A 13074-nucleotide genomic window follows, 5' to 3' on the forward strand; every position below is an offset into this window, starting at 1 on the left:
TCTTTTCATAAATCAATGGCATATTGCAAATTACCTTTACTATACTTTTTTTTTTTTTTCCCAAACAACTCAACTGTCATAGCAGTTGTAACTGCTAGAGGAGGTAGACAAAAATGTAGTTCACCTTGAAAATGATCATGGCTCAGGGAATAAAAAATTGGGTCAAGCTTAAAATAAATGCAGGTACAATGACAAAATTTAACAAATTTAAAAATATTCACAGTATTGGTTTCAGGCTACTTTTGTTCTGGTGATCATGTCAATGCATTATTCATATTTAATTGAGATGACTCTAATGGCACCTTTTCATTTTATTCAAAATATTTGTATGAATTACTATTGTGATTTTTTCACTTTATATTCACTTTTAATTGTAAATGTAAATTTTTGGAAAGGCGTGTAATTCTTAGATAGATCATTGTGACCTTTGGTGATCTCAAATAGAATTTGAAGCAGTTAAAATTCCTATGTCCTGGCTATCACTTTGACTCACTTTATATTGCTAATTTAATGTTTAGCATTTAACCATGTATCATTAAATCATGGTATTGATAATGAATTAAACTTTCATAAAGCTTTAATAGTGTAGCACATTCTCATTCATCTGTTGCCACTGGGGAATAAAATATTCTGAAGAGATGAGTTTTTTTTTGTTTGTTTGTTTGTTTTTCCTCCAACTAAAGCTTACTGTTTAAGCAGAAAAACTTAAAAGTTGATAAAAATTTATCTGAAACATTTTTATGCTCTTTTAGAGAGCAAGAATGGATTGGCCACTTACTCTTTTCTTATGTAATAAAATATCATCCTAGTGTCAGGTAGAAAGGATATGGGATTTCTTTGGTATTTATTCTCCAGCTTAAGAAGTTTTGCTTTTGTGTTTGTGTCCTTCTTTAAAAATGCCACACCCCTAATTCTGATATACCAGTTCAGTTTAAATGTTTCAGGGTTTAAGGTCTGAGGTAGTACACGTGCTAATGCTATAACAGATTCACAAGCCTGAGCACCTGTGTAAGACATTTAGCTGCATGTGGCAAACACCTGGCCACAGCTTCCTGCCATGAAGGAGACACTGTGCTTCTTTGGAGTAAGGACGTTCAGTGTCGAGGCTCTGTACTGCCTCTCCCACTCACTCACTCTCTAGTAGCCATTGCTAGTGGAGCAAAATGTCTGTATTTACCTGGCATGCTCCTGAGCATCTTTAGTGTCAGGTGACCACTGCAGTTTTCTGAGATTATTGCTAAAATGGCCAAATGTGTGCTCCCTTTATCTTTTAATAAATTCCTGCATGACAGCAAAAATCCTTTTTAACAAAATGTTTTTTTTTCTTTTTCTTCCCCACCTCATGCTCACATGTTTCCAGCAGTGTTTTCTAAAGCAAAACTCAAGCACAGTGGAAGTATTTGAACTGTTCTCTAATGTGCTGTAATGACATTTGGTTTGAATCTTATATTTAAAAATCAGCTTCCTCTCTTTTGTTTGTACCTAATGAGAATCATCTTTCTTCCAGGTTGTGCTTTAAGAAGACTATAGGGGAAGAACATATTTTCTTCTTGCTGCAAAAGTTGCAATAGAAGTAAGTGGGGAACTGCCAGGATATGTCTGTCTCCGCAAAACAAGCAGAACAAATTTCCATGAATCAAAGCCACTAAGTATAGTTTTCAGAGATGGTAGGACATAGTTACTTTCCTTAGAAAAATACCCCAAATTCAGGCACACCCATTGGTCACCAGAAGAATGCTCAAGTGAACGCTGGTTCAAACCTGTACATTTCACTCTTCTAACTGAGCTATTGAAGGGGTGGAAATCTATATAACTATAACCTTTTTTTCCCTTTTCTGTTTCTCATCCTCCCACGTGCTTGGTGTTCAGTTCTGCTTACTGAGTGTCTTGAACCTGCAATAGCACCTACACCTACTGCCTCCACGGTGGCTGATGGGTTGCAGATAACTTATGATTCAGACCTATAAGAAACATCTGTATCTATAGGGCATGATACATGCTCTAGATTAATCATGGAAAAGGGCAGAGTAATGAAGAATCAGAAAACTTTTTTCCCCTAATATTAATGTTGTTTTCTTTGAGGTTGTATGAGTGAAATATTCTCTAGAGTGGTTTACATCACATTCCATTACTTGTGGAAATATCTCAGGTCCGTTTTATAAGAATCTTTTAGAGACCTTTTAAGCATAAACACAGCATATTAATGTGATTAGGTCAGAGGAGATAAAGCAAGATAGTAGATATCTGTGATGTGATGCAGTAAGCAAATTAATGTTGAACTGCTTTTATTTTTTTCTTCAAACCTTTGGTATAACTTCCACAATTGCCTTTCATTGATTTCTCATTTGCTTTCTAGAAGTTTCCATCATTTGAAGGATGAATGGCTACCATTTTGTTAAACTTGGAGGCTGTTTGTTAATTTATTGAATATAGCATTATAAAGTTGAAGCCTCCAGCCAACCTGAAAATATCGAGCTGTATAGCTCAATCTCTGAGCTTACGTCTTACCCACAAAATCTGTGGTAAAACTTTCAGATTCTTAGTTGAAATACAAGATGCTGATGAGGAGTGGGTAACTCCCATTGCCTTTCAAATGTGTGTGTATATCCACTCTTCCCACCTTTCCTTGGTGAATAGCAAGCTGTGATTGAAAAGAATTGATTTTAAAATGCCAGAGGATTCTAAGATATCTTTTCTCCTTAAGCAAGATGGTTTATCCTATTAGTGGGAGGGCAAAATGCCTTATAACTGTTTGTCAGCTACTATGTTTTAATTTTGTCTTCACAGCACACCTCTGAGCTTAGTACTCTAATCCTCAGGTTAGAGAAGGTGAGACTAGTCATACAACGTTCGGTAACTTGTCCAGGGTCATACAGCTAGGATGTGACAGGGCTGAGATTCACACTTGTATTTACTTGATCCCAGGGCTCATGCCTTTTCCACCTGAGGAACACTGCTTCCTATTTGGCATGTGGGTGAAATATGTATTTGTATATTTTCTCCAAAAATGCTCATTGGAAGATTCAAACATCAAGAAATAAGCTTTTTTCACTTCAGTCACTTCTTTGAGAACCATTTGAGACTTTTTGCTTTGAAATGCAGTTTAAGCAGGTACTGCCTTGACTGAACAAGGTAAAACACAGTTTTATTAGTTAAGAGCATCATTGAATTTTTGAGACTCATAATTTTGTGGAACAGCATTAAGGAAAGCAGTATACTGTTTAATGAGTGGTGTTTACTTCAGTCATAAAGGAGAATTCAAACATCTGGAATATTTTTTAAACAATGTAGTCATTATGTACCAAGTGATATTTCTTCTTTACTTCTTATAGGAAATGATGTATAATTTGAAATATACATATGAAAGTTTTTATGTTTATATATATATTTTTATTTCACTGAACACATTAACAAAAGTCACATTATTAAAGTAAAAAGTTGGTTGACAGCCAATTTTCTGTGATGTTTGAGCCAGTTTTCTGTGATGTTTTGTCAAAAGTTGTTTGACAGCCAATTTTTACTGTCTTTTTTTTTTTTTTTTTTTTACTGTCTTTAATAACAATATTATTTTATCATACTTAATGGATTTGTTGTTTAAAGAAAGGTTATAGAAACTGCTTGGTCACTGACGTATAGTTATACCCTACTTTTTCAGTCTTTTTTGGGGGTGGGATGTGGACAATAGTGGGGAAGTGGTCAAATGTCTCAAGAAATTGTATCCTAAAGATTTTGAACACTAGAGAATTGAGATTTGAATGTGAATGTGCTTTCTGTGGATTCACTGGGTGCGTTGGTAGCTAGTGAACTTAAAGATGGTTTAATATAAAAGTTCTAGGATCAGGGAATTTCTGAACTAACAAGGACCATACAAATGAAGGGCTCTAAGTCTTAGTTAGGACCTGAGGGTGGTGGCTGTCCAAGGTTAGACAGAGCTCTAGGCCAAGCCAGATCTGAGGCTACTGTGTCAGGGTCATACCAGCTGGTCCAGCCAGGAAAGTGAGTGATCACAGCAGGAGTTCCTGGGGGAGGTGGTGAAAATACTGAGTCATTATGGAAGTAATCTTAGGGCATGAAGAAAACAGAAATCAGGAAAATAAAGCATCTTTATTTCCTTTTATTAACATGAATGGTCTAAAAATATTGATTCCAAAATATAAACCTCAAGTGTTACATGCTTTTTTTTAAAAAAGTGGGATAAGCCTATTTAAAAAAATAATGTCTGTAATTGATTTTACTTGCTTTCTGGGTCTAATATTTTAACATTTATTTAAAAAAATTTTAATATACACAAATATGTATGTGTGAAACCTTTTTTTCCCCTAGAATCTGAAGATTTGAAGGGACCAATGAGCATTCTAATCATTGAGGCGTTCTATGGAGGATCCCATAAACAGCTGGTGGATCTTCTTCAAGAAGAGTTAGGAGACTGTGTCCTTTATACCCTTCCTGCAAAGAAATGGCATTGGCGAGCACGGACATCAGCTTTGTACTTCTCACAGAATATTCCTGCCAGTGAGCATTACAGGTAATTAGAGCTCGAGCTGCATCTGCAGCGTGTTTGAAATGTACCTGTTCTAAGGTTGTTGCTTCTCTGTTGGCCTCGATGGAATTTCCTGTAACTGTGGGATTGGTCAGCATGACTGTTGCAGCTATTCCCTTGGAGAAGCTGAGCAGCCAAGTGCATTTATGCTCTGAGCACACCTGGACGCTAGGAAAGTGCCTCATTTAGAGGCTATGTGCATTTTCTCATTTGCCTTGTCCTTTGATCACATGAACCTGTGTGGGTGTATGTTGACATTTCTTGGCCTGAGATGAGAGTTGATCTGGTGAACATTTGTTTTTGTTTTGTTTTGTTTTTGTTTTTTTGCTTCATAACTTCCTATGCCTCTTTTAGTGAATATGCTGTTTTAGTTTATCTTATTGTGTCTGCTCTGCACTAGGAGCCAAGGTTGGAAAGGTAGATATAACCTAGGTTTGTGCCTTTACTGGCTTTAAAGACTGTTCAGGTAGAGATGGACATGTAAGTGCAATGAGAGTGTGAACAAGGGAGAAGTTGATTTTGACCGTGACAGACGGGAGATGCCTTTCTAGAGTTGATCACCTTTGCTTAGCCTGGGAAGATGAATAGGTTTGGGGGACACAGGCCTCAGTTTTGAATTTTGAATGGTTAGAAAATGGAAACGAGGGGGACCCATTAGAAAGTCTTTTGGGACGTACCGAAAAGATGGATGAGAAATATGGATTCCCTGTGAACATCTCTACTGCCACGTGTCTACAGGTGGTTAAATAGTGGGAGGTTATCCTACTGTGGCTACGTATCTGACGTTCTTACCATTAGGGGCCCGTCTGTGTAGGCCTGCATGGTATGGGCAGGAGTGGCAGTGCCAGAGTAATAATGAGTGGAGTTCAGGCAGACAGGTTGTTAGAGAAAGGGCACACTGCAAGTTGCAGTGCCCACCTGGCTTCAGCAGCCCTACCCATCTGCTGCTGCTTATAAAGTGGAGCAGTGACAAGGGAGAGAGCAGCCTGAGATTTAAATGTAGGTTACTGTTCTTAGTAGTGCTTTGGAGAAGTCAGAAAATAACCCATTTGGTGTATGAAAACCATGCATTGCCTCTAAGAATTCAGATTGTCAGATGGAAGAGCATTGAGCACTCAGATCATATTGCTTGGGAATATAAAGGTAAAAGCTGTGTGGGGCATATTGAGAATTTTGTACTTTTCAAATCTAAAGTGTATTTTTTTCCTTATAGGATTTAATGTTTTATATTCTGATATCACCAAGTGAATATTGTAGATTCACTGGTAGTATTAGAAATTTTAACACATGTATCTATATAACAGTTTTAAAAGCAATGATAAGCCTATTGCTATGTTAAAATCTGCCTGTTTATAGTTGCTTTCACATCTCATTTAGTTGTGTTTTCACAGCACCGATTGCATTACATTACTTAAGGTCAAGTAATCTGGTTGACTTTATGGCACATTTTCATTTAATGTTACCATTTGATATAATACATTCATACATACCAAATGATACAATACATTTCTATAATAATTTGAACATTGAAACAAACCATTTCTCTATCTGCTGTTAGATTTCATTTTGATTACACAGTGTTTCCGAATGGAATTATTGTATCACAAATATATATATGTGTGTGTGGATAGCATGCAAACAAACACTTCCGTGCCCATGGCTTTCCCACTGCCTTTGAGGTCTGAACCATTTGAGGATAAACATCACATTTCTTTTGAAGCAGTCTTATTTGGGAAGTAGATTTCTGAAAGATCATGATGTAAAGTTTTACCTTAACCAGTAACCTTCTAACAGTGCTATCTGTGATCTTTTGAGGTTAGCCATTTAAGCTGCAGTTAATGGTACTTATTCATCTAATCAGACTTCACTAAAAGATATACCTCACTGGTCTAATTTACAGTTATATTTGACTAATGATACCTTATCTACTCTTTACCAAACAACCTTTTTGAATACTTTTGGAAAAATAGCAGTGGTTTGAAGACTCACTCAACCCTAGATTAAAGTGCAAGAATAATATTTTGTTACACCAGATAAATCTGGTTTCTGTGGAGACTTTTTTTTTTTTTTAAACTACTGCCTTTATTTTTATTTATTTATTTATTTTTTGGTCTTTTTGCCATTTCTTGGGCCGCTCCCATGGCATATGGAGGTTACCAGGCTAGGGGTCGAAATGGAGCTCTAGCTGCCAGCGTAGGCCAGAGCCACAGCAACACGGGATCCGAGCTGCGTCTGCGACCTACACCACAGCTCACAGCAATGCCGGATCGTTAACCCACTGAGCAAGGCAGGGATCGAACCCGCAACCTCATGGTTCCTAGTCGGATTCGTTAACCACTGCGCCACAACAGGAACTCCCTGTGGAGACTTTTAAAAGTATGAAAAGTTCTTGCTTTCTTCTCTGTGCATTTGGCGAATGAAATCACTAAAATTCATAAAGATAGAATGATTAAACACCAATATTGCATACCGTGCAAAACCACTCTGAACTAGTAGGAATGTGTCTGATGAGAAAGACCTTGAATATAGGTACACAGTTATTTTTCGTCAATGTTTGTATGTATAGTCCTTGTTTTTAAATGAGCTTATCCTCCAGCCTAATTAATCAGTTTGATTTTGCTTTATCTTGATGACAAGAAGAATATATCATGATTTGCATTTAGAGCTCTTTAATTTTATTATAGATTACAAAAGCTCCACAATTTATTTTTCTCAGAAGTAGTTTGGTAATTATTAGGTTGTATTAAAGCTTTGCCTTCTGGAAACTTCACAAAATGCAGAAAAATATTTCTAAGGATGGGGCTTAAATTTCCTTTCTGAAATGTGTGAGTCATTTGTCCTAGGATCAAGCATACCTTGCTTTCTTAAAATATACCTAGACTAGGCACCAAAGATGTTTCATTCTCTTTTCTTTCTGTAGTATCTTTGTTGAACTAAAAGAACCACTCTTACTTAAAATCATTTTTTTTCTCACTTTCAGATGCTTACAATTATGTTTTTATTCCATTTGAGGTATTGTGGCAGATACTGATCATTGCCCACTTAACAGCCCTTCTTCCTTGTTAACAGAATCTGTTTTCTTTGGGGTGGCTAAGTACCCAGCCTCTGGGAGTGAAGCTTGATTGACCTAAGTCTGTCATGATGATCCTATTCTCTTCCAGATTTTCCCAGTTTTCCTTGAAGCTAGTGCTGGATTCTGGCAAATTAGATTTAAGTCAATGACTTTGGGGGTTCTTCTAGCTAATTTTTTTTTTTTAACACTTATGAAAGAGAAAGTCATCTCTCCTTCTCTGCATTTGGCTGTGGTTGTGATGTCTGCAACCTTGAGGTGACAAGATGAGGACAGAACACCTGAGCTACCAAAAATGGCTGGAAGGACATAGCTGCCTAATCACTTGAAAACCCTCTGTCTCTAAAACATCTAGATATGTTTTATAAGATGTAACAAATTTCTTTTTACGTTCTTAGCTGAGTAAAGTAAGAGAGGATCTTTCTGGAGTGGGATTTGGAAATTAGAGTGATAAGCTGGTATTGAAGCTCTAGTTGCCTCATTTTCAGAGAGGGACTGCTTAACTATGCTATGTTACTTCCTTGAAATGAAATATTGTGTAGCATTAACCTGAATTAGGAAGCGTTCTGTCGTTATCAGAACCTCTCCAAGACATATTAAGTGACCAAAAGTAAGGTAGTGTTATTAGGTGCTATCTTTGGCATAAAGAAAGGAGGTTGTAAGAACTAAACAATGAAAGAGTGTGCTGGAAATGAATGAAAGTAGTTGCTTGGGGATTACTATAGGGAGGCATTGGGAGCCCACCTGTATCCCTTCCACCTTTCCCCTTCTGTGCATCCTGGTCAGCTTTCGGCTGTCAGTGTCTGCAGTCTCTTCCCTGAGGGGCAGGCAGCAGGCCCCAAGCAGCCCTTCCCAAAGGATCCTCGCCCCTCAGATGAAGTCATTTTAAAATGTGAACAGGAGCTAAATCATTAACCAAGTTTCCTCAAAAACCCTGTAAATCAGGAAGCAAAAGCATAATTCTACATAATTCATAGGTCACAGAACAAATTGTAATGGATAATAAAAAACAACTGAGTCATAATGAACATATTGCATATCACAAATGTGAGATGCATCTAAAGTGACAGTTGCAGTCACATCATCTTTAATAAATTTATTTTTATTATTTTAAAAATTGTGATATACAGGGCCCTCTAAAGCTTGTTGTCTAGGACAGGGCCCTTCTTACTTGAATCTAGGAGTACTGAGAAGGAAACAATAAAGAATTAAAAGTAGTGAAATCAAAAGTATCTGTGTATGTAACAGAGATGAACAAACTTAAATTAGTGATTTTTGAAATAATAAATAGATGTAAACTCAGGCATGTTTTATTTTTTTTAAAAGCACAATTAGTTTTTGGATTGAAAAAAAGAACTACAGATATGACACAAACCAATATAAAGGAAGAAATGTTCTTAATAGTTTTATGCTAATATATTAGAAAACTTAGACAAAGTGGAAAAGCATAACTTATGAAACCTCATTCGAAATAGAAAGTCTGAATGGAACCATAATCATTAAAGATGTTGTTGCATTAACATAAAATCTCCCCATTAATAGACAGAGGTTGGGTCCTTGTGCAGGTTGGTTTACACCATTGCTGCCCAGTCTTTTTCCAGACTTGTATTACATGAGGTCACATGTCTAGTTTTTTACGTTTTCTGTTTCTTGTGGCCATACAAGTCCTAACTTGTTGATTATCATTATATCTCCTTTTCCTATCCCCTAACCACCGACTTTTTTTTTTTGTTTTTTTTTGTTTTTTTAAATGTCCAAGGAAGAGCAAGGAAAGCAAATAGTTGGATAGAAAATAAATCAAATGGAAGTTCACTTGGGTCAAGTAACACACAAAGTGAAGTTCAAGCTTAAGGTGATAATTTAATTATTGATAATTCTATTATGATTTGTCATTTTCTTAAATGGTACCATGACTGTGGCTTTTCACTAAACAGATCTCTTTCAAGGAATCTTGAAATTTTCTTAAATTGAAATATTTTGTATAAAATACTGAATGTAAATTTTTGGCAAAATGAATGTTTTTAGCTGATATGAATTACCTATATATGTCTGATGTTTTTAGCTAGACCTTATGAATAAAAGTATTCCTAAACCGGTGAATATAGCAAATTATTAAGGAAGGTGGTGGTTTCTCAAACAATTTTTTTTATAGATTAGTAATTTAATTACTTTGCTTGGCAATTATATTTTGAATTGTTACTTCTCGTTAAAAATATAACTTTCTGAATAATATAATACTTTAGTAGTAAAACATTGTTTTATTAAGATATACCTTTCTGAATAAGTAAATGCCATTTTAATCATGAAAACACCTTTGTACTAGTGTGCATCATAGTTGGGAGTATAAAAGAAAATGATAATTTAATGAAAATTTGTAGGTAAGTGAAGTATTGTTAGGCATACATATGCAGTCATTTTACATTTCTACAACTGAATTAAGACCTAATGGGACAAAATAATAGTAATAATAGCTAACATATTGAACATTTACCATGAGGTAGACACTTTACAATCCTGGAAGCTAGGTGTTGTTTTCCTGATTTAGCAGAGGTAGAATCTGAAGCTTAGAATCAAGCTACTAGCACTGGGTTACACAGGTAGTCAGTGCTAGATAGGTGATTTGAGCTCAGGTCTGCCCCCTTGCAAAGGCCACACACTGTTCTTTTTAAGCCCATGCTTTTAACCACTGTGCTGTTTCAGTACTCTGCTGAAGCAGGTTAATTAAGTAAATTAAACCTAAGTACCTCTTGATTAAAAATATATCACCAGATTTCACTCTTGGAAGTGGGTGTGGTGCCTCTTGGGGTCTTGAGAAGTAATATAGTTCTTGAAACGGATTGGAAGCTGGAGGCTGGGAACCAGGAGTCTTTCTAGGTTTGTGAGTGTGATTTTCTCATTTTTTGTCCTCAGCATACTTCTCTGAGCTTTTATCCATAGAAGTCACAAGTTATTTAAATTTTCCTCTTCTGAGGTTTTCCCTTAAATTCAGAGAAAATACTACATGTGATGCTTTTTTAAAGTCATTGGGTAGGCTTATGAATACACAAAATAACATTCTTGTTTACGATACTCAATAACTGCCATTGACCAGTTATCCTCAAACTGCTATGACATACTCTACTTGGTTTATGAACTTAGCTTGAGGCAGCATTCCAGTGCTGCCCAACTCACTACCCTTATATCATCACTAATTGTGTGCACTTCTTAGGCTTTGGATAATGCTCTATGTAAATCATATTGTCACTAGATGTCATGCAACATCCCATAGTCTGACCCATTTGTGACTCTTCCATTTATGAGAACTGGTCAAGAGTTTCCTCATGAAGCCAGCCAGTTTCCCTATCCTACACTACCTAGTTACAGGATTCCTCTTTGGTTTGTTTTTCTACCAATTAGCTGTTGTGTCTAGGCAGTGTACACAGCAGCTTTCCAATATTTGTACAATGCTTAGGGCTTTGTTCACAATATTTTCTCCTTGAACTCTCTGATTGACAGTATAAAATCATCTTGGCTTTATGTTGAAAATGTACCTGACCCCAACACAACAGATATAGAATAGTATTGGAAACCAAATAATTAATCATTTACTTAGTCTCTGTTTCTCTGACTCTCTCTGCCTGTCTCTCTTTTCTCTCACTTCCTTATTCTCTCTCTTATATGGAAAGACATGCATACACACACGAATGACTTTTACTCTAACAAATCCTTCATTGCAAAACTTGTGTTTCATGCATCCTAAAAGAGGGTTTCCAGACTGTGTCTTTTCCACTTTTCTTTGTGTTTCTTTTCCAGTGCTCTCAAGAAGTAAAATATTCCAGTAGCAAGAAAAAAAAAAGTTTTCTTGTTATGGAGTTCGTAGTTTATTCTCAACATCAGCTGCTAATTCAAAAGTGTTTATATAGTTAGTAGTATGCACTGTGAACCCACTGCTTCCAAGGAGTTATGCCCCGTAGTGCAACTTCAAGTACATGCGTTTAATATTCCTTCTAGCATATTTTAAAAATAAAATAAAATTTCACATTTAAGATTCTGTACAGCCCCCACGTAAGTGTGCATCTGGATACAAGATATTATTTTTAACAGACAGACTCTGTACCTTAAAGATCTATAGGGTAATCTCCAATATATTTACCCTTTGAAATTTGACAACTGTATTTTGAAAGACAAAGTGGATGTTTATTACACTTTTACAAAGGAGCAAAAATTGTTATTTTTAATGAATGAAATGGGAAAGGCAAAACCCTCAAACACCCTTAAATGGAAGCAAAATAATGTGATTGTATAAAAATGCTTTTACTTTAGAGTGAGGACTTTTATAATTTTGCTTTTAGAAGTAACATGCATATTTAAAAATTTTTTTTATTGTTACTTACCTAATCAATTTTTTTTCCTACTGTATAGCATGGTGACCCAGTTATACATACATGTATACATTCTTTTTTTCTCCCATTACCATGCTCCATCATAAGTGACTAGACATATTTCTCAGTGCTTCACAGCAGGATCTCATTGCTAATCCATTCCAAAGGCAATAGTTTGCATCTATTAACCCCAGGTTCCCAATCCATCCCACTCCCTCCCCCTCCTCCTTGACAACCACAAGTCTATTCTCCAAGTCCATGATTTTGTTTTCTGTGGATAGGGTCCTTTGTGCTGTATATTAGATTCCAGATATAAATGATATTGTATGGTATTTGTCTTTCTCTTTCTGACTTACTTCACTCAGTATGAGAGTCTCTAGTTCCATCCATGTTGCTGAAAATGGCATTATTTTGTTCTTTTTTATGGCTGAGTAGTATTCCATTGTATGTATATACCACATCTTCCTAATCTGATCATCTGTCAATGGATATTTGGGTTGTTTCCATGTCTTGGCTATTGTGAATTTTTTATATAACAACTGAAATTGTGAATCCGATTTACAATGTTTCTAATCTAGCTGTTTTGTGGTATTTTCATTGTACTTCCACTCCCAGTGTTTGTTTGCTTATTTGAGATAGTGTTTCTGCTTAGGTCTCAGTTAATGAAATTATGTTTGCTTTGGGAGCTGTATAGGGTGTGCTTAGGTCTGAGTGTCTAGCGTCCTGCATTTGGGTCCTCTAAAGCCATGGTACAAACTCTTGGTTACTGTCCCTTCTCTTAAGCCTCCCAACTTAGGGAAGCTTTTATGCTTAACTATTTCCCTGGCCTTCTAGCTGCCTCTGGACACACTGTCATGTTTATTAAATGACCAATTCTTGTCCATCTTTCCTTTGTTTATACTTCATGGTTCTTCCACATGATGGACCTTCTGGCCTCCTGACATGCCAGTCCACAAGGATAATGCTGGCAGAGGCAGGATCTGAATTAGGCCTTGTGCTCACAAAAAAGCATGCATGTCTCTTTCTTCTATCTTTCTAAAGAACATAATCCTATATTTTAGTGAATTTTCCCCTGTAAACAATTTGGGTTCCTATGTTTCTCA

General features: G+C 36.2%; 1 protein-coding gene across 25 annotated transcripts in view; it reads left to right on the forward strand.

Moving 5' to 3' along the window:
* GTDC1 (glycosyltransferase like domain containing 1) overlaps window positions 1–13074 on the forward strand; it is a 476816-nt gene that overhangs the window by 95201 nt on the left and 368541 nt on the right. For all 25 annotated transcript variants that reach the window (XR_002339027.1, XM_021074849.1, XM_021074845.1 and 22 more), the window contains 2 exons: window positions 1508–1573; window positions 4324–4525. Coding sequence is in view for 24 of the 25 variants with exons in the window: in XM_021074849.1 (XP_020930508.1) it covers window positions 4347–4525 (179 nt within the window). In the remaining variant the exon portion in view is untranslated. The remainder of the gene's footprint in view (window positions 1–1507; window positions 1574–4323; window positions 4526–13074) is intronic.

The sequence above is a fragment of the Sus scrofa genome, chromosome 15 (genome assembly GCF_000003025.6).
Source record: "Sus scrofa isolate TJ Tabasco breed Duroc chromosome 15, Sscrofa11.1, whole genome shotgun sequence".
Taxonomy (NCBI): Eukaryota; Metazoa; Chordata; class Mammalia; order Artiodactyla; family Suidae; genus Sus; species Sus scrofa.